The sequence below is a fragment of the Tiliqua scincoides genome, chromosome 13, assembly GCF_035046505.1.
Source record: "Tiliqua scincoides isolate rTilSci1 chromosome 13, rTilSci1.hap2, whole genome shotgun sequence".
Lineage (NCBI taxonomy): Eukaryota > Metazoa > Chordata > Lepidosauria > Squamata > Scincidae > Tiliqua > Tiliqua scincoides.
In genome coordinates this window covers 10,894,086-10,916,585 of record NC_089833.1, presented here as the reverse complement: position 1 = coordinate 10,916,585, position 22,500 = coordinate 10,894,086, and the positions used below count along the sequence as shown (strand labels likewise).

Genomic DNA, 22,500 nt, shown 5'->3' with positions numbered 1-22,500 from the left:
TCTGAATCTGCAATCATTGGAAACTGCTTGTAAAAATCCTGTGAGAAAGAAGGTAGAGGGGCAACTTTTGGTTGAGGACTGGAAAGATCCCAAGGCTCTGGTGGGGTGAAGCCCACCAGGGTCTGTGCCAAGGGAATTCCCCATCCCCTCTCTGAGTCCTTCTCAAAGTCTTCTACTTTGTCTTCAGACTGATTAAGCTCTGATCCCACGGACATGAAAACAACTCCTTTAAACAAGGGCAGTGGTTCTCAAACGTTTTAGCACCGGGACCCACTTTTTAGAATGACAATCTGTTGGGACACACCGGAAGTGATGTCATTAACCTGGAAGTGATGTCATGGCCAGAAGTGACATCACCCACTTAGGTTTCAAACCTGAACCTTGATCAGTCAAAGGTCCCACTTGTGTGTTATTTTGCATAGCACAGAATTCAAACATTCCAGCTCAGAATCAAAAGCACTGGCACCTGGGCTTTACCCTGTGGGAGTTTGGTTAGGACTGGGCTGCCTGCGTAAACTGCAAAACAACCTCAATGGTCTGAATTACCTGTGATAGGAGATTTCCAAACAAGCAATGCCTTTCAATAAACACAGGGGAACCCAAATACCAGCGCAAACATTAATGCAGCAGGGGGGCAGAGAAGTTAAAAGTACCTGGTGGTGGGAATAATCAAGTGTGCTTTATGTGCAGTGCTTGCCCATTTAATGGCCACCATTGTTGATTCATTGTTCCAGTAATACACAAGTGTTTCCTTGATGTGCCACTCAGCCCAGGCTTCCTGATTAAGTGCCCAGAACAGAGCACCAGAAGGTAAAAGGGCTGAACTAGCAAGATGGGGGAAGGCGTATTAGCCATAATTCAATGGAGGTTCTGAAATCTGCTTGAAGCCATGGCAGGAGGGAGGGTGGGGTTGGGGGGGGATTTAGCTGTTGCAGGCTGTTTTTCTGGTCTAAATGGTGCCACTTGGCAGCTTTCTGCAGTAGAGAAAAATCTAACCCATCCACATATAAAATGCACCCTGCAGGGGTTAAACCATTTTGTGTTAGATGAAGGCAGTGAGTGCTTTTGGCTTGGGGATGACGGTCAAGTGGTGGCCATGCATGAATCAAACCATGGTCTGGGAAGAACACCCCTCATAACCTATATCCCCCCTACTGGGTACCTTGGCACTGGGGAGCACACCTTGAGGGGGTGTCTTAAAGGCCTTCAAAAGGCACTTCCAGTTTTTATGGAAAACCAGAAGTGCCTTCTGGAGGCCTCTAGGACACAAGGTGTGATAATGTACCTAAGGCAATGCTCCCCCCCAGCTACCCCATTGAGAGACAGTTAATGATCGTACACAGGGCTTATACAAGATTTTTGAAAGCATGATTACGGAAGCTGGAAGCCAGGCCCTTTCGTACAGCATGGAAACGGCAAACTGAATGCACTGGCACCGCAGGAGAAGAGCGGCAGGAAAACAACACAAATGATAAATAGGAGTGATTTTGAACAATACGTCAACCGACATAAGCCTACTGCCTCGTTCTAGCAGAGTTCTAAGGTGTAATTAATGGTTTGTGCCTTCAGCAGGCAGAGGCCCCATGAAACTATTATTCCTCTGCAGAGAGACCAAGTGGCACATTAGCACATTGCATCATGAAATTAATAAGCAGATTAGTGCCTTTAATTCATCTAAATCATTCTTGGGCCCAGCTGCGGTTAGCATTTTAAAACTTCACTTTCTACGCAGACCCATCACCATTCATTCTCTCTCTCTCTCTCTCTCTCTCTCAAGTCAGCTGCAGGGTTGGAGGAGAGATGATCAGGTGAGTCAGAAGAGAACAGAAGGCATCTCACTGACCTTTTCTTCTCACGCTTCCAATTTAACTCGGCTGCTTGACAGGCACGCCGGCTAATGCAAGGCCTGTCAGTCAGAATGAAGCGATGCGCTTCCAGACTGAACGGAAGCCGTTCTGCAAACAGTTTGTATTTTTAACTGGGCACCTCTGGATAGGTCGCGATCCCGTTCCTCAACAGCAATGCATTTTCCTTTGTATGCAAAGCAGAGGGTCGAGCCGAACCCAAAAGCTGGTTGAGGTGTCATCCCAGGGAACTGAACCAAACCAGCACTTGAAATCTCTTGGAGCGCCAGAAGCAGGGCCGGCCTCACAGTGAGGCAAACTGAGTTCCTTGCCTCAGGGGGGCATCAGATTATCAGGGGGAGAGGGCGGCTGACCGAAAGTTGCCTGCCACTGCTCAGCTTCAGAAAAAAGGAGTGGAAGAGGAAGTAGAGGGGAGTGGTGGGGAGACATTCTAACCCACTACTCTTCTCCTATCCTGCTTTATCCCCTCTTTTTGGAGCAGGTGGAGGTGGGCAGGTTGTGTGTTCTGCAAGGAAGGTAGAAGGAAGAAAGGCCAGACTAAGGCACTCATACTATCAGCCCCGACGGAGACCAGCATCAGCTTGCAAGAACTATTGCCCCATCCTCAGCTTCCCAGCAGAAGAAGAGAACTCCAGCTAGGGAGTTCATACCACAAACTCCTGAAGGGACTATTAGTGGTTTGAGACAACTTGGCAGCTTTTGTTGCAATTTCCTCTGCTGTTTTTACCCCATAAACCACCTTGAAACTCAAGTCGGAAAGGTGATTATATTACCCCTGCTAATTGTAGCTAGGAAGTGTGTTTCAAGGGGCAGGTCTATCATATTTTGCAGGAAGGGAATAATAATAATAATAATAATAATAATAATAATAATAATAATAATAATAATAATAATAATAATACAGGTATTTCTATACCGCCTTTCTTGGTCCTCAGATTTCTCCTTAGACTTTACACAGGCGGTTTACACAGGCAGGCAAATTTAAATCCCCGTAGGGATTTTTACAATTTTGAAACAAGGTTTCTGTCTTTCAAGAAACCACAACATTCAGGTGTTACTTTCTTGATCTGGCCGCACATTCTGGCCTCCATCCTCCCATGCTCAGAGCAGATGGAATAACTTGGCTCAGCTTGTCAGCTGCTTCAAGGTCGCACGGTGCTGGTGGCCTCGAACTGGCGACCTTCGGATGTTATCTTCAGGCAAATGGAGGCTCAACCCTCTAGACCAGACCTCTTGCCCAGACCAATTGTCCTTATGTACCCCAGTCCAGAGGTTCCTCCTAGCAGTTCTCTCTCTCTTGCATTTCTTTTTGGACTAAGGATGGTCTTGGGAAAAGGAATTATTCCCTTATTCATTCGCTAAGGGGCTTCCTCAAGAACTTTTCTTTATTGCAAATTGGAAACTTGAAAACAACAATAAAAAGGCACTAAAATAAGCAAATAAATAAGTGAATAAAACTGGTTCCTCGTCTTATAAAAATGGCTAGTGGCCATCCCCAAATCATGCGGCAGTGAATTTCACAGATTAATGATGCGCTGTGTGAAAAGGTCTTTCTTTATAACTGTTCTAAATCTGCCACCAATCAGTTTCATGGGATGCCCCCTGGTTCTAGGGCTGAGAGAGAAAGCATGCCCTCTTTTTCTCAAGCAGCCTGTAAAATAACCAAGATTAAACTAGATCTTCTCCCTTCCTGAACTGCCTACACAGTAATTGGCCAAGCAAATATTATTCAGTCTCCCGTGGACCACCATTGCAATCATAGCTCAGAGTCTTAACAAGAGACATGTATTACCCACCCGTGATCAGGGATACTGGCTAATCTCCATTGCCACTTAATAAAATTTAAAAAGCATTGGCCATGTTTGAATTGGGGACCACAGTTAAATGTTCTCCAATCTCCAAAGTTCTCTGATTAATTCTACACTTCTAATCAGGTTTGCCAATTCACCAAAAGACATCATAACATTACCCAAGTAATGTTTATCTATGCCTAATAAAGGTTTATTCATTCATTCATTCATTCATTACCCAAGTACCCCTAAGAGCTCTCACTACTAGTTAGATAACAACAAATGGGAAATCCTGGCTTCACTGGCCACAGAAAGGGGCCCATCTTTAAAGCAGGGAAAATACAGAGAGATAAAATGAGATTGCAACTTGTACTGTCAGGCCGAGATGCTCACAAAACTCAGGTTACCTTGCATTATCTCTTCCATGTGACTTCAAGAAGTTCATATCTCGGTATCTGGACAGAAATGCAACAAGCTGATCATTTGTCCTGTGGAACAATTGGTGAGAGAGAGAGAGACAGAGATAATTTAGTCTAATCAGAACTCTTATCAGATAAACTACAGCTCAGGTTTGCAAACATTCATTCACCAAGTTATTGGTGGTGGAAAAGCAGCTCTCCAGACTTGATTCTCTCCATTCCTGAGAAGACCTTTGGAAGAATACGCATCTTTTGAACTTGCGTGTCAAATCTGAAAAAGACTGTCTAGCGTGAGCAGATTTGCTCTGGAGGCCTCGCTCTGCATTCCTACACTGTTAGAGGGATGGTGGGTGGATGTACGAGACAAGGCTTTGGTGGTCGAGACACCTGGATTTTGGAACGCCCTCCCTTGGGAGCCCGATTTAGCCCCATCACTAGGAAGCTGAACCCTGACATCCATCCTGTTCGCCTCCACTGTCTCCATTCCCTGAAATGGAAAAGAAAATGGAGATAGAGTGGAAGAGGAAGTCTCCTCCACACTTTCTCTCCCGCTCACAGTCCTTCTCTTCCTTTTCCAATCCAAGAGGCTGGGGCAAGGGAAGGGTGCTTCTCCTTAAGAACATTCCACACTGAGACCTTGCTCCTAGACAAGAGCCTGTGGGTAGGAAAGCCCCTACTTGAGTCCCTGAAAGTCAACCAGTCAGTCTCTGCTGCCAGTCTCTCCTTCTCCCACCTGCCCTTCTATTCAAGTGGCTCACTGGCAAATATTGCAAATTTAGCAGGACCATCAAGGAGTCCCCATTGCTCTTCAAAAGGGTGCTCGATTTATTGAGCCAGTTATCACTTTGTGCGTCAAGGATTCAGTTCTGGGTCAGGCCCAGGGCAACCAAGAGATCCTCAAGTTTGGATTCAGTTCTGGTGGTGGTGGGTGGTGGGGGGAAACAACACTCCCTGACCTGCTTCAGGTTGAGTTTAACTTACTGACCTTCACTGTTCATTTGTTTCAGTGAGCGTCAAAAAGACTTTTAGCCAGAAAAGCCTTCAGGTTCCACTCAGGCTGAGCCTGTGACCCTTTGGGGGTTGAACTGCTGGTAAAAGTTCACCTGGCCCCTGAAGCCCACTGGAAGGATTTAGATCGGCATTTTGTAGCGTAAGTGCTGTCTCTCTCATACTGTTACATGAGGATGCACTAATATCAAAGCCATTTGTGATGCCAGAGCCAGGCAAGCTAGGAAAGAGAGAATTTACTCAGGACATATTCAGCACACCTGGGGCATGTGTGAAATTTAGCACGTTCTCTTCAGAATAAATAAAAGCTCTTCTGAACCAGATCAAAGATCCATCCAGTCTAGAATTGGGTTCCCACAGATGCCTAAGGGAAGCCTACAGAGGAAGGTGGACTCTTCTCACTCTGTTGCTCCCAAGGAACTGTATTCAGAGGGTCACTGCCTCTGAACCTTAAGATCGCATGTAGCCATCAAGACTGGTTGCCATCAATAGACCTCTCCATCATGAATGTGTCTAAACCCCCTTTAAAACCACCAGGCTGGTGGCCATCCCCACAGTCAGATCTAATACAGCATCCGCAACCCTTATGGTTGGCAATCCTCAGTCTCGAAAGACTATGGTATAAGCCTACAGCACCCGGTATTCCCAGGCGGTCTCCCACCCGAGTACTAACCAGGCCGGACCCTGCTTAGCTTCCGAGATCAGACAAGATCGGGCATGGAAAGACTATGGTATAAGCCTACAGCACCCGGTATTCCCAGGCGGTCTCTCATCCAAGTACTAACCAGGCCTGACCCTGCTTAGCTTCCAAGATCATACAAGATCGGGCATGTGCAGGTAACAGTCATGCCATGATACATTTGCCAGGTTTTAACGTGAACATTAAGTGTAGCCCTGCTGGATCAGGTCCAAAGCCCGTCTTGTCAGGCCCAAAGCCCACTGTTTCCTCCCCACAGTGGCCTACCAGAGCCTCTGGGAAGCCCACACCATGAAGGCAGACCCCTTTCCTGCTGTTGTTCCCCCGAAATCAGTTTTCAGAGGTATACTGCTGAAAATAGAGGCCGTCCATAGGGACTAGGTAAAACCTGTCCCCCATGAATCTGCCCAATCCAACTAAAATATTTCCACCCAATCCCCTTTTAAAGGCATCTGGGTCAGATGCCATCACCACCTCCTGTGGCAAGGAGTTCCACAGACTAATTACACACTGGCTAAAGAAATATGTAAGCACATTATAGATTTCTTTCCTGTCTCACCAACATTAGCATAACTGGAAAAAAAGGAAAGTAAAATTAAGTATACAAAAACGCAGGTGGATCCTTAAAAATTAGTTCTGTGCCTGACAGCACTATGAAAAACAAGCCTGCTTTGAGTGACTTGATGCCCAGGAGAGTCTGGGAAACCTGCGGAGAGCAGCTTGGCAGGTTCATTTTCATGAGCCGCAGCCGCCCGTTTTAAATAAGCAGCTCACGGAGTAAAAACGATTCATGCTCAAAAGTTGGACGGGCAGCAACAAACAATCCGGGGGACTCTATCAAAACAGCGAGTCCTCTAAGCCGCTCACATTTACAAACTCTCCCACCGCCTGGAGTAACAGTTCATTATGGCCCCGATGAATGAAGAACAAGTTAACCATTGACTAAGTCCAGACCAATCGGAGCATCTGTCTATCAATCAAGGCTAAATGGCTAGATTGCAGGAGCCGAGAGAAGGAGAGACCTTTCTTTGACGCTCGCTCAACGTGAGCTTGAAAAGTCTCCCAGGGTCAGAATCTGCATCTCAATTTGGCATCCTCAAAGAAGAAACAGCCCTCTCTCCGGCGTAAGAGGGGACCGATTTTCAGATTTGCTGCTTCGCCGCCTCATCGTCTTGGGGGGGGGGGATGAATAGGCATTTAGGGAATTTACTTAGCAATCCTTCCACATGATGGGGCCTCAATGGCTGACACCTTTGTGTGAGTTCGAGGCAAACGCCCTGGTTTGCTCAGAGAAGTTTTACTTTTGCAGTTGGTTCTCCGAAAAATACGTATAAACCAACAAATTAACAAAGCGCAATCAGGTTTCATTACAAGTCTGTTCGTCTTGTCGCTGATGAGTTGCCCGTCAGCGAGGGCTGCATTAAGCTAGTGCGGGGCCAGCAAATTCCTCGAGGTAAGGGAACTTCATGCCTTTGCCCTGGGATAAGCCCTGGCCCCTGCAAGCAATGGCGTAACTAGGGTTTGCACCACCTGGTGCGGGAGGCCAGCGTGTCACCCCCACGATAGACCTCCTCCCATTCAGTGGGAGGGGCAAAGCCCTGGGCGGTGGGTATGGTGATACACGATTTCCCCATTCCACTAGTTTTTTGGCTATAACTTTTGATCGCACAGAGGTATTTCAATGTGCTTTGTTTCATCGCATTCTGCATGAAATCACCCATTGAATGATATACAACATGATGGAATTATTCAAGAATACCAAGATACTTAGATCTTCATGATCTCGTCTGATCTCGGAAGCTAAGCAGGGTCAGGCCTGGTTAGTACTTGGATGGGAGACTGCCTGGGAATACTGGGTGCTGTAGGCTTATACCATAGTCTTTCCATGCCCGATCTCGTCTGATCTCGGAAGCTAAGCAGGGTCAGGCCTGGTTAGTACTTGGATGGGAGACCGCCTGGGAATACCGGGTGCTGCAGGCTTATACCATAGTCTTTCCATGCCTGATCTCGGAAGCTAAGCAGGGTCAGGCCTGGTTAGTACTTGGATGGGAGACCGCCTGGGAATACCGGGTGCTGTAGGCTTATACCACAGTCTTTCCATGCCCGATCTCGGAAGCTAAGCAGGGTCAGGCCTGGTTAGTACTTGGATGGGAGACCGCCTGGGAATACCGGGTGCTGTAGGCTTATACCATAGTCTTTCCATGCCTGATCTCGGAAGCTAAGCAGGGTCAGGCCTGGTTAGTACTTGGATGGGAGACCGCCTGGGAATACCGGGTGCTGCAGGCTTATACCATAGTCTTTCCATGCCTGATCTCGGAAGCTAAGCAGGGTCAGGCCTGGTTAGTACTTGGATGGGAGACCGCCTGGGAATACCGGGTGCTGCAGGCTTACACCATAGTCTTTCCATGCCTGATCTTGGAAGCTAAGCAGGGTCAGGCCTGGTTAGTACTTGGATGGGAGACCGCCTGGGAATACCGGGTGCTGTAGGCTTATTCCATAGTCTTTCGAGACTGAAGGTTGCCAACCAACCAACCAAATATTTTGGCTAGTAGTGGTGCCCCCCCATGTGTGGCACCCAATCCAGCCCACACCCTCTAGTGATGCCACTGCCTGCAACGGATCTACTTGGACCTGTGCCAGTGCTGGTGCATCTACGAGCAGAGCCATGAAGGGAAGGGGATAGGATAAAGCAGAAGCCGCTGCCGCCGTTCCTGCCCCCTCCCAGACCTGACTCGCCCACCCCTACCCCTGTTGCTGCCCTTCCCCTGCCCTGTTACACCCCCCACCCCATTCTGCCTTCCCCCAACCCCCTGCTGGCCCACACAGAGTTCACCTGCTCCAGCGTGCAGTGGTCTTCTGTGAGTGCCAGCAGAGGCCTTCCTGCTGACTCCTTAACTCCTCCGCTGTTGCAACATTGCGTATTTATTACAAGTCTGCTCATCTTGTTACTTATGAGCTGCCTGTCAGGGAGGGCTGCGTTAAGCTTCTAAGGGGACTGTAGCATGAAGTGGCCCCAGGTTTAAAAAAACGGGTCCCCAAACAACCACACACCAGGTCATGAATGCAATGCTATATAGCCGTACTAAGCTCACCATCACTAAAGGCAAGGAAGCCTTTTAAAATTGGGACAATGGTTGTGGGACTGGTGAAATGGCTGATTCTAGCCAATCAGGGATCACATCCCAAACATGCTATCATGATGTTAGGTAGCTAGATTTGTCCACATGCTGACATCAGAAACAGCAAACAGGTATTCAGGGCAATGCTTCCGGAACAAGTAAACACTTTCCATCTCATTTCAAATCCCCTCCCCCAAAACACTACCAAAAGGGTGAGAGCTCCTTTCAGCACTGCCAAAACTCACAGAACAACAAAGCAATGGGAGGTGATGGGAAAACTGCTTGTTTCTATGAAGAATTCCCTGGGCATTCTAACAAGCCAGTGGGTTGATGCGCAAAGCCCTGCACATCTCTATACTGGAGCCAATAAGGGATCACACAGCCCTTGGTTTGCGCTCCACCAAAGGCCCATTGAGTCTTGGCTTCTCTAAGGAAGCCAGTGTGAACTCATAAGAACATAAGATGTGTCCCACTGGATCAGACTAAAGGCCCATCTAGTCCAGCTTCTTGGACCTCGCTGTGGCCCACCAGATAGGGAGCAACTAAGGCCACAATCCTAACCAACTTTCCAGCACTGACATAAGAGCAATGCAACTCTGAGGTAAGGGAACAAACATTGCCTTACCTTGAGGAGGCTTCCCAACTGCCCCTCCCCCCAACTGCAGGATGCAGCACATGCCCCACTGGCACAGCTATGCCAGAGCTGGAAAGTTGGTTAGGACTGTACCCTAAGGCAACTACGTACCTGCATCCTGTTGCCACTCCTTTGCACCTTGCATTCAGATATAACCTACTATTACCTGGCGGTTACATGCACTCATCATGGCTTGTAACCTGTGATGGACCTTTCCACGTGAAATCCGTCCAATCTCCTTTTTAAGGCATCAAGACCAGACGCCATCACCACAACCTGTGGAACTCCTTGCCACAGATAAATGATACACTGGGTAAAGAAATATTTTCTTTTGTACGTTCTAAACACACTCGCACACACCCCAGGCGACGTTCGGGACCTCTTGTCTCCCACTTTCATATCTCAAACCGTCTGTTTCCATGAAAGCAGTTAAAAAAACAACAACCCAAACAGATATTACGCAAGTAAATAAACTCAGGACAAGCTTAAGTGATCATCCGCAGCGGACCACGAGGAGATTTCCAACAGGGTGAAGAGAACAAATGTGATTAAAACTATCTGCAGCTCTGGCCCGCAGCCAAAAACTGCCAGAGGCATTTTGAGATGTAAATGTTCTCCACTGAAAACTGCGACAGGGGACAATCATCAATGCAAATCCACTGCAAAGGGGTTTCTTCCTCTAATTGGAAGTACTGGTTTGAGCCTCATTATTCTTACACCGCGGAATCTCATTTGGGTTGGAATGTTCGTTGGTTTGGTCCCAAGAAACCTTGATGCGCCTTTGGGGTAATGGAGGAAAAAGCAAACAAGAACCATTCCCCCCCCTCACACCGCTCCCATGCCAAGCTTGTATTAGTCAACAGACCCAAGGTCCTTCCTCAACACAACACCACAAATCAGCATTCTGGGGAAAAACGACCTCGTTTTCACGACTGTTGCTGTACAGAGCAATCCTGTGCAGGTCTACTCAGAAGCAACTTCCATTGTGTTCAGTGGAGCTTACTCCCAGGGCAGTGTGCACGGGACTGCAGCCGTGGATTTTCTAAACCGTTCAGGAGACAGACACAGTTTGTTCCACTGAGTTGGCCTCAGTCCCTGTTGCCAACAGTTTCCACCTCTTGTGCAGCTGTTTATGGGTACAGGTAGTGGCATAGCTCGAGGGGATACAGGGGCAGCAACTGCACCGGGCCGCAGGCTGCCTGGGGGCAACAGTCTGGCCACCCGCCTGTGCAGTCGGGTACTTGCTTGATCACTGCTTGTACCTCTTGCAAAAAGTGCTAGAAAAAAAACACAGCATTCTTTACAAGAGGGACAGCGTGGATCAGTCTCTGGTCGCTTGCCCCCTTGATCTGGGGACATGGGGAGCAACCTAGGGGTTTGAGGGGCAAGCAGGAGGGAGGTGGGGTGGGGGGAGATATTTTTTATTTTTCAATTAAAAAAAACAACCATGGGTAGTGGCATTACTTCTGGGTATGATGTGGGGGGGATCATTTTTAACTTTGCCCCGGGCTCCATGGTGGTAGTGCTGCTTCAGGTAGGGCTGGGAGGGACACTCCTCTGGGACCCTGGAAAGAAGCTGCCAGTCAGTGTCCACAATGGCTAGAGGGACCAGACTCACTAGAAGGGTCTTCTTCAATGACCGAGAACTTTTTTGGGGGGGAGGGTAGACAAAGGGAATTTTGTTTTCTTGGTGCCAGCGTTCCTCTAAAGACATGGGGTCAGTACACAAACCTGACTGGGTGCAACCGGGCCTGTCCTTGGGTATCCTTGGGCCACAAGGATCGTTGTAAGGATAAAAGGAGAAAGACCACACACACCTCCTCAAGAGCCTTGTAGGGCAAGCTAGCTGCAAAACGGACATCACGGGGAAGACCTAATGGGCACTAGGAAGCAGTGACATAGCTAAGGCATCTGGTACCCAGGGGGCACAAAAATTTTTAACACTCCCCCATATATCTAATTTTTACAGCCCCTGGGGTGTTTGTTCCACACCCCTTGGTGTCCAGGAGGTGTCTGAGGCGCAAGAACTGGAAGTGCCTTTCTAAGGACTCCAGAAGGTCTCCTCAAGCGTGTGTGCGTGCGTGCGTGCGTGTGTGTGTGCGCATGTGCGTGTGCATGTGCTCGCGCATAAAACACTGGAAAATGGCCAGAGAAGTGGCACCCCCATGTGACCTGGAACTGGGACCCTGTACCCCCCCAGCCCTCCCTAGCTACACTAGCTACACTAGCTAGGAGGCTTCAGGAGGCCTCCCCTTTTCTCAGTTACCCCATCTCCTTCTCAAATGCCCCCCCCCCGACAAACACTCATTACTGTGACAAACAACTAGGTCCCAAAGCACATCTGCCAAGGCATATTTGCTTTCGGCCGGGTTTTAAAGATGCCAAACATTCTGGTAAAGCTCAGATAAGCTTTGAATGGGCACCAACGCGGCAGGTGTTTACCCCAAGCACACACTCCGTGTTTTCCTCCTGGGTCTCACCAATGAGCATCCAGCCGCAAGGTACATTTCACCCCCAGGTGCGGCTGTCAAGGAGATCAACACCTGTTTTCTTTTTTTGCAGCACACAGATAAGCAGCCTTCCTGACATCTCTCTCTCCCCTTGCCTAGTTTCTCACCAGAGCTCTGGCTTGCCTGCGAAGGCGACAAGAAATGATTTCACTGTATAGTTGTCAAGTACTTTGCAAAACCTAGAGAGGGTTCCCCCAGCCCTTATCTGTGCCCTACAGATGTCAGTGTCGCCAAGCCTGGCTCGCAGCTAGCATCCACCCAAAACTTCAACTGGGCTTTGAAAAATATGGAAGACTGTGGAATGGAGGAGAGGTGGGGAAAAAGGACTCATTTTCATCCATGAGATATCTTGTTGGCATCCTTCAGTCTCGGAAGACTATGGTGTCACGCTCTGAATGGTGGTTCTGGAACAGAGTGTCCTCTCCAGTGCGCGAAGCCTGGGTAAAGTAGGTATGGAGGATAGGCTGTTACCCATGCAGCAAATCCCCCCTCTCCACATCGCAGAAATGGTCCAATGGAAAGGCAGAGGCCAATACGGTTGGTTCCAGCGGCGTCGCAGGAGTTGCCAGAACGTGACTGTGTTCAGCCATGAACTGCCTCAGGGACTCCGGCTCCGGATTTTGCCTCGAGGTTGACTCCTGAAGCCTTTTCCATAACTGGATGTAGCCACAAGGCAGTGGAAGTTTGGGATTAGAGTTTTCCTTCTCTCAGATGAGCCGCCTTCCCAGGCTGACGAGTCCCATCTACCCGGTGGCTGTTTAGTCGCCTCTTACGACAAGTACAGCCAAACTGAGGGCCTATTCTTATCCCCAGCCCCCAGGGGAAATATATATATCTCATATATATATATGAGATATATATTACATTTAACAGGAGCGACAGGCTCTGTCCTCTGACATACATGCATACATTAGGGTCAGTGGTTCTCAGAATTTTTAGCACCAGGACCCACTTTCTAGAATGACAATCTGTCAGGACCCAATAGAAGTGATGAAATTAACCTGGGAGTGATGTCATGACTGGAAGTGACATCATCAAGCAGACAAATTCTTAACACCTCCATGCAACAAAGCCATCAATCACGTAAAAAAATGTACAGTAAGTTTAAAAATGTATTTTAAAGAAGAACCATCCTAAACCTCCCATGCAGTTGCTGATCTATTTAAAAAAATCTTGATGCTACCATGATTGCATTTGGGAACACGTTATAGATCTGTCTTTAACAGGTTACTGAGTGTATGCTTTTGACAATGATAGTCAATGGGGCTTACTCCCAGGTAAGTGTGGATAGGATTGGCTCACTATGCTACTAGCTCTACCTCAGGGGCCCCCTAGAAGCTGGAGCTGACCATGTTCAAGGACAATACTATATCTTTTTTTTTAAACCTGAGAATCTGTGGACTCCAGAATTGATGAAACACATTATGGTCAGTTGGCTCGGTCATGTCGTGAGAATGTATGATGGCTAGATCCCAAAGGATCTCCTCTATGGAGAACTCGTGCAAGGAAAGCGCCCTACAGGTAGACCACAGCTGCGATACAAGGACATCTGCAAGAGGGATCTGAAGGCCTTAGGAGTGGACCTCAACAGGTGGGAAACCCTGGCCTCTGAGCAGCCCGCTTGGAGGCAGGCTGTGCAGCATGGCCTTTCCCAGTTTGAAGAGACACTTGGCCAACAGACCGAGGCAAAGAGGCAAAGAAGGAAGGCCTACAGCCAGGGAGACAGACCAGGGACAGACTGCACTTGCTCCTAGTATGGAAGGGATTGTCACTCCCGAATCGGCCTTTTCAGCCACACTAGACGCTGTTCCAGAACCACCATTCAGAGCGCAATACCATAGTCTCTCGAGACTGAAGGTTGCCAACAACAATTTTGGTCAGAGAGTAGCTTCCCACCATAGCTCAAAACCTAGAGCAGAGAAACTGCCTTTCTCCCAGAACCTCCTCCGTCTGAGGAGGGTCTACGGTTCTTCACGGGGAGGTCGTTTCGGCCTTGATGCACCCTGCCCCACCAGGTCCCCTTTCATGCATCCTCCTTGCCCTCTGACCAGGCAGTAAACCTATTTGTGACAGCAGGAAGGAGAGGAGGGTGGCCAAGGGCATGAGGAGGACGGCTGACATGTCACCATTGCTGGTGAAGGCCTGGGACCATCTCTAGGTGAAGAATAACCCACCTCGCCCTGCAGCTGTGTGGACCTGCATCAAGAGTGCCGTTTCAGCAAACAGGCAACATGGGATGAAGCACCTAAGATGGAAGGATGAGGATTATGCAGGAACTGGATGAGCCCTCCAATGCAAGCACCATCTGTTCTTCCTGGACTGCAGTGGTATTTATAGGCCACTGCTAGACCTGCCTTTCCTGACCGCCAATTATCCTCTCACTCCAAAATGACACACGAGAGCTTCTCAAACAGGTGCAGCTCCTTCAGAGCTTCCAATGGCTTTTGTTGCTTGCCGCGCACATTATCTTTCCCTCATGAACAGAGTGGATGAGATGCTCTTCTCCTCAGCCCAGCTGCCTACCTCATCATTGCCCCCCCCATATTGCCTCATTTCCATTTCACTGATTGAAATAAACGAGATGCTTCCGTCCACAACAACAGGCTTCGGGGTGCTTGCTTCATCTCTTATTTTCCCAATCATTCTGCTTGTGCCTCTGTTGATGGCAGTTCTTGCTGCTGTTCTCTTTATGCACTGCTGAAACAGAGACGCCTGCGTTGGCTCGGTCATGTCGTGAGAATGGATGATGGCCGGATCCCAAAGGATCTCCTCTATGGAGAACTCGTGCAAGGAAAGCGCCCTACAGGTAGACCACAGCTGCGATACAAGGACATCTGCAAGAGGGATCTGAAGGCCTTAGGAGTGGACCTCAACAGGTGGGAAACCCTGGCCTCTGAGCGGCCCGCTTGGAGGCAGGCTGTGCAGCATGGCCTTTCCCAGTTTGAAGAGACACTTGGTCAACAGTCTGAGGCTAAGAGGCAAAGAAGGAAGGCCCACAGCCAGGGAGACAGACCAGGGACAGACTGCACTTGCTCCCGGTGTGGAAGGGACTGTCACTATCGAATCGGCCTTTTCAGCCACACTAGACGCTGTGCCAGAACCACCATTCAGAGCGCGATACCAGAGTCTTTCAAGACTGAAGGTTGGCAGCAACCTCTCTTTGGCCACCTGGTGTTCAAAATTTATTATTTGGTGTGCCCTCCCCCCAATAACTACCTTGTTCTTCAGTCATTGATCTGTTAGGTTTGTTCTAGTTTTGGATTTTTGGCAATGAGCCAGAGGGTTGGAGTAGATGGCCAACAAGGTTACCTGTGACTCCAGGTAGGGCTGTCCCTGTAAATGCCACCCTCCCCCCAGCAGGGTCGTGCCAGACCTCCAGAGGTGAATGAAGGGGTTGCATCCGGAGGGTAGGGAAGCAGGTAATTCTGGCAGGCTTCCCAGATGGCATGGCTTGGGGGGGGGGGGAATGGCAGCAGCAGTTCTCCCGCCGCCATGCTATGCAAGAGCCGCTGTCCAAGACCTGCTGGAGTCTGAGATGGTACAGTTGGACCTAAGTATTCATGGGAGATCTGTTCCTGGACCCCCCCCCCCCCACAGATACTAAATCATGTGGATAACTGAATCCACAAATCGGCCCTCTCTGCACCTCCCAGGCATGACTGGAAGAATCTTCTGGTTGTGTCTGGGAGGTACCGGGAGGCCCACCTGACCCATGTTGGGTCAAATCTGCAGGTCTTCAACCCACAGTTAAGGATGGTCCACCTGTACACCTAAATGCCAGTTTCCCCCCATACCCAGTGCCGCCTCCTTCCATTTCTTTGAAACGGAAGAGGGGAACAGAGCTGGAGTGGGAAGGAGAGAAATGGTGGGCTGGAGGGCCTTCCTCCTCAGCGCTACAGTCTTCCTCTTTCTACTTTCTAGCTAGAGGGAAGCATCTTTCCTAATTGCCCTCAGATCTAAAATTCCCTCTCCCTGGCCCTGCTTAAGGGGAAGCAGCAAAAAGAAAGGACAAGATAACCTCCACAGGGCATCTCTGGATTACGGTCCAGTATGAGTCAATTGTCCAACAAACAAGAACATCATCCCTCCTGCTAGCAAATTTACCATCCAGAACAGAGAGACGCTTGTAATCCAGAGCATAGCTAATAAGTAAATGCATCTTGTGACGGCATTAAACAACTCCCATGACTTGCATATTATTTGGTGTGACCTTTCCTGAAAGCCCAGCCATTAGCTAGTTGGCAGTTAGATCCAATCAAGTCCATCTGGAGTACATAAAAGGAAAGGAAAAAAAAAATTAGGTAAATCCTTTACCTCTCCAAAAATTATTACACTAGCGTTGTCCCCTAATTAACTCTCTCTCTCTCTCTCTCTCTCTCTCTGTGCGTGTGTGCGTGTTAGCTGGGTAACTTGCAAAAAGGAACTGCCCTTTAAAATTTAATTTTTTCTTCTTTTATTGGAGGACACAAATACTATGCTCAACTACTGTGTGTTGTTATGGACAAAGCACACATCCATACCAGAAAAACACTCATGTCTATCATAACTTTATGGCTTTGTCACAGGTTGTAGGACTATGGTCAACAGGACACTTGGCATCACAGAAATCTTTCCAGGGGTCTCACTTCCAAAGCCTTTTTGAGACAGTAAGACACACTACAGCAGCGGTTCTCAAACTTATTGGTGTCTTGGCTCCCTTCTTTCACGCCGTCCTTTTCCCAGATGCCGCCATCCTGGAATGTGCAAGATCTTGTGAGATCCAAGATGGCCACATCTCAGAAAAGGACATGAGGAGATCCCACAACACCTCTGTGGGTACTCCATGGTTCCCTTTGGAGCCACACCTCACAGTTTGGGAACCAATGGGCTAGAGTAGGGGTGTCAAACATAAGGCCCGCAGACGGAATCCGGCCCCAGAAACTATTTCTCTGTTATAATTGGCTTCTCCCAGCATGATAATTGGACTCTCTCATCTCTTGAAAATATGAACAAGATTTGCACATTTTCTCTTCCATCATTTGTGGATAACGAATTCCTAAGTGAGAACAAAGTGCTTATTTCTGGCCATTGTCTGCTTAGTGATGTCACTTCCTGCTTAATGACGTCACTTATGCCCCTCAGCAGGCACCATGAATGCTAACTTCGGCCCCCTGTATGAAATGGGCTTGACACCCCTATGATAGATGGTGCCTTCTGAGCAGTAGGAGAGACTCCCTCCATCTCCCTGCCTCTTCCATGACCAATGCCTGAGGAGGGGAGGGGAAGGAGGGAGGGGAGGGGAAGAAGGAGGGGGAGAAGGGAGAGGGGGAGAGGAAGAAGGTTGGTGGCAACAACAACAACAAAAACTCTGGGCAGACAATTTTCTCTCATTCTAGTCTACCTCACAGGGTTGTTGAAAGAGTAAAGAAGAGGAGGCACCACATAGACTGCCCTGAGCCACTACACAGGAAGGGCAGATGTAAAATACAGAAAGTGAACAAAATAATTCTCAAATAGTTAGGTTTTTACCAGATTCTCAGTAGGCACAACAACAACATTGGTCCAGCACTCCCATGTGTTTTTACATGGATTCGTGACATTCACTAATATTCTTGATGCTGTCCTTACAGCAAGCTTGTAATAGAATAGTAAGTAGCATTATTCCCATTTCGCAGCTGGGCAAGACTGAGGCCAAGTGGGAGTGGCCTGCTGGTGGAGGCGAGTAGCGGAGGCGAGAACTGGATAACCCAATTTGCAACTCTATGCTAACCCAGCTCTCTAAACAAGGGAAGACGGCAGCTTTCTTGATAGCATTTCCAGCTGGAAACAGACACAACTAAGCTGGGCCACACGGATGTGAGATTCCTTATATTCCAATGATAAGAGTTCAACATGGCTTGACGCTATACCTGATTGGATAATCGGCTGCGCTGAGGTTAATGAAGAAATCCCACATCCAATCTTTCATGTCCATTAAATCCTGCATGCTCTGGAGGTAGGTGGACAGAAGGCTGGCTCCTCCCCAGATCGTCGCCATTCGCCAAGGGGTGACTCTCACGTTTGGGTACTGGCTTGCAAACTGGAGCACTTGCCGGTGCAGGTAGTTGGATCTCTGCATGGGGAGGGAGGGGAGAGAGAAATAAACATTCAACAGTCGGTGAAAGGCAGGCAAATCATATGTGAGTGCAACACCTGCCTGGTGGGAATGTAGGAAGTCAGATCCTTGGCCCATCGTGGTCAGCACTGTTGGACGCTGACTGGCAGTGGCTCTTTAGGATTCCAGACGGGGTCTCCCAGCCCTACTTGGAGATCCTAAGAGACAGAACTTGGAACCTTCTGCATACATCAAAGTATGTGCTCTACCTCTGGTTTGTCCCTACAACTAATCATAGCACAAAGCTCTTTCCCATGAGTACAGGTCGGTCCTTGGCAACCACAGGGGTTCAATTCCTGGGATCCCACAGATGCTGAAAACCATGGATAATGAAATCTGCAGTCTGATCCATTTTTTCTGAGGTGGGGGAAGGTTGCACTCTGGCCGAGTCTGGGAGGCTCTCTGTGGGTCCTCCAGATGCGGGTTCGGAACCCACGGTGGGTCAAATCCACACGTTCCAAATCCGCAGAGGAAGAGGATCCACTGTACACATTATCCTTCCCGTAAGTACACGGAGCACCAAGGAAGGAAGTAGACAGAGAATTGCCCCATGGACCTCCTGGATGTGACTCAAAATGCCTTCCAGTGAAGGTGTTCTCTACTGAGCCCGGAGATAAAGGATAACCCACTGTACTCTTTTCTCTTTCCTGCCAGCCTTACCACGAGCACACGCCTTCACTTAATGTCTGCTAATCTGGAAGAGCCCCTTTGGTTTCATTCTCTTCCCGCTTAACTGGGGAGAACCAATGCTATTATAACATTTGTGTCGGGACCTGTAACGGCTTCTTAGTTTATCACCACCAAAGACAACAACAGACAGGTACGGACAGACATCAAACACATGTAAGAAGGACAGATGGAGGCAGTCGAGAGTAGGAAAAGGCGCAGGGATACATACGTGAGGTCATGTGATGCATGGGGAAAAAAAAATCCCAAGATGTGACGCGGACGTTGCGCAGCAGAGATTAAAAAGGGGAGGGTGTGAGAAAGCAATGTGAGATTGGACAGATGGAGAGACAGGCAATTTATAACCAGTGATATATTACCTTGTCAACATGAATATAATAAAAATGGTCTTTATGGTAAATAGCCTTAAACATGCGTTTCAGCTGGCGGGAAGCTCTGCCATGAACCACCAAGACAAATGCGATCCTGACTGGGTTGGCAGGTATGTACTCTACGGAGTCCTCATCCCACTGTACATTGTTGTTGGCTTTTCCTGTTTGAAAACAAAAGATAGTCAGGGCATTCGGCCAAGGTGCAACTGTTACCCTGCAGATACCTGATCTTGTCTGATCTCGGAAGCTAAGCAGGGTCAGGCCTGGTTAGTACTTGGATGGGAGACCGCCTGGGAATACCGGGTGCCATAGGCTTATACCATAGTCTTTCCATGCCCGATCTTGTCTGATCTTGGAAGCTAAGCAGGGTCAGGCCTGGTTAGTACTTGGATGGGAGACTGCCTGGGAATACTGGGTGCTGTAGGCTTATACCATAGTCTTTCGAGACTGAAGGTTGCCAACCAACTATGCTTCGGCAAGGTGGGGGACACTTGGGAAGGGTTTGCTGGGTCTCCCCTCCCACATCGAAACAACTGCGAATGAGATATGGCCATTGGTGGACAACGCTGGGCTGACTTTCCCTGGAGCAGCAGAGGTCAATTTAGAGCAGGGTTGTCAAATATACAGCCCTGTGGGAATAAGGCCCATGGATGTGGCCTCCAGAAGCTCTTTATCATTAAAGATAAAGCCTCTTAATTGGAGTCTGCCAGAGCTGTGCATTCAGCAGCGCAGCATCTGGGCAAGGCGGTGGGGGAGGAAAAGATGGAAGGCAGCCTCCAAAGGCAAGGGATGCTATGGGGAAGAGGCGGACCAAGAGGGGTGAGCGATGCTGCTGAGGCACTGAGAGGACCCGAATTATCACACGTGCCACCATCTCAGTAGCACTGCTTCTGCCGAGGCAGAATTGGCACTGCTGAAAGGGCAGCCTGCATGATAATTCGGCTCTCTCATAATCTGAAAATGCAGGTTGAGTACACCTTATCCGGAATTCCAAAATACGGAATATTCTGAAATATGGAACTTTTTGGAGCACCAACATGACTTTTTATTTTTTAATTTTCCCTAAAGAAATAACATCACAAACTGTGTTTCACGCACAAACCTTGTTTCGTGCCTAAAATCATTTCAAATATTGTATAAAATTATCTTCAGGCTATGTGTATAAGGGGTAGATGAAACATAAATGAATTTTGTGTTTAGACTTGGGGCCTCATCCCCAAGAACTCTCCTTATGTATAATGCAAGTATTCCGCTTAACATGGATGCCCAAGGCGTGCATTGGAGGTGTGCGTAACAAACAACCTAAAGATTATGATTGAACAAACCACCATTTTGTGACACACACCCCAAGCTGCTATTTTGAGACCTGCTCCACCTCCCCAAGCTGCCGTTTCACACAGATAGCCCCCAACGCTCCAGCAGGAGCAACAATGAAAGATTTAGCTCCAGAAGCCTAGACTGTACAGTCCTGATTAAAAGAATCTGTTTCTCAGCCAGAAAACTGGGATGGTGTTGCTCTGGAAAGCAGAGATGACACAGAACATTCACAAATATTCTACCTTGTCAGGAAAGGACCAGGCACAGAATCCTGGCAATCTGGGAAGCCGTGATGGGAGAAAGCAAGCCATTAAGGCTGGACAGAAGACATCACACAGCACCTAAGGGAAGGCGGGCTTAATTGTGCAAGCTGGCCAAGGAGACGAAGGGGTGTGCGTACCTTGCAAAGGCTCAAAATAGGTTTAAAGGGGAAAAAAATAAGAGAAATTGCTATTTGTGCCCACAAATTAGGCACTCTCTCAGCTGCAGAAAATTGTTGTGTTTACACGGAAGTCTCCGGAGCTTTGATGATATACACAGACTAAGGAGTGGGCCCAACCTTTGTCTCCTGTATACCTGTTTTTGGCATCAGAGATGCTCAGGGGAGAAGTGATTTAAGGGGATTTGCAAAATAATTGCATCCTGCATTTTTCTATGAGACAAAGGAAAAAAAAAAGACATCGAATGCTGATCTCTTTTTGCATATTGGTTTTCCAACATTCTCTTGCAGGACAGAGGAAAATTCCTGCCTGAGACGGGGTAGATCAGCAAATAAGCAGTGATAACCCTACTAGGTAGATGGTCTAGTAAAGCAATGTTACCCAACCTTGGGGTTGTAAACCCCAATGGGGTCAGAAGCCTCAGTTGGGGGGTCACGGCAACTTTGAGGAATAAAAAAAGCTGAAGACCACTGGGCTAGAGCACAGAAGGAGGAGGGCATCTGGAGTACCCCTTCAGGTAGAAGGTGTCCCAGTCCTGCTTGGGTCCTTACATCTGCGCTAAAATAGCTTTCACTAGCGCCAGCCTTCATGGTAACTCTTTTTGCTCTAATAAGAATATTTGGTTACAGTGAACAGAGCTGGGAGGGCGTTACTGGGGTGGGGAATGGCAACGACAGGGATGGAGGGCTAGGTGGATAGTGTCCCAGAAGGGGGGGCTTATCGACAGTGGGTCCCCAGTCTCGTTTGTTTATTGGGGTTGTGGCACTAAGAAGGTTGAAAACCACTGGTCTAATGCAGGGGTGCCCAAACCCCGGCCCTGGGGCCACTTGCGGCCCTCGAGGCCTCTCAATGCGGCCCTCAGGGAGCCCCCAGTCTCCAATGAGCCTCTGGCCCTCCAGAGACTTGCTGGAGCCCACACTGGCCCGGCGCAACTGCTCTCAGTGTGAGGGAGACTGTTTGACCTCTCCTGTGAGCTGTGGGATGAGGGCTCCCTCCACTGCTTGCTGTTTCACGTCTGTGATGCAGTAGTGGCAGCAAAGGAAAGGCCAGCCTTGCTTTGTGCAAGGCCTTTTATAGGCCTTGAGCTATTGCAAGACCTTCATTCATTCATATAAGTTCATCTTTAATATATTCATTTATGTAAACTTATGTAAATTTATTCAAATTTCAAATGTAAATTAATTCTTTTTTCCCCGGCCCCCCCACACAGTGTCAGAGAGATGATGTGGCTGTCCTGTGAAAAACTTTGGACACTCCTGGTCTAATGGATGGACTGGGCCTGGGGAAGCGTCCTCTGTTCAGCTTTGAAGTCTCGGACGTGGTCCTCAAGCCAGACTTATTGCCGCATCGTAACCATCAAAGCCGTTTGAGAGTCAAGCTCTCCATGGGAAAATGGAAGCAATATTATGTCCTAACTGGTGCCAAAATACACACATGGGACGAACTAAGCTGGAGCATGCTTGGAAGGAACACTTGAGCGGCGGAAGTTGACTTTTTTTGTGTGTGTGCA

At 48.5% G+C, this 22,500-nt stretch overlaps 1 protein-coding gene and 1 pseudogene across 1 annotated transcript in view; one reads left to right on the top strand and one right to left on the bottom strand.

The window, feature by feature from the left end:
* The window catches only part of XYLT1 (xylosyltransferase 1), a 94,533-nt gene that overhangs the window by 30,252 nt on the left and 41,781 nt on the right, over positions 1 to 22,500 (bottom strand). The window contains exons 3-5 of the mRNA XM_066640837.1: positions 19,222 to 19,394; positions 17,931 to 18,133; positions 4,063 to 4,143 (exon numbers count right to left, since the gene is read on the bottom strand). Coding sequence (XP_066496934.1) covers positions 4,063 to 4,143; positions 17,931 to 18,133; positions 19,222 to 19,394 — 457 coding nt within the window. The remainder of the gene's footprint in view (positions 1 to 4,062; positions 4,144 to 17,930; positions 18,134 to 19,221; positions 19,395 to 22,500) is intronic.
* On the top strand, positions 19,428 to 19,548 carry LOC136633967 (5S ribosomal RNA; annotated as a pseudogene).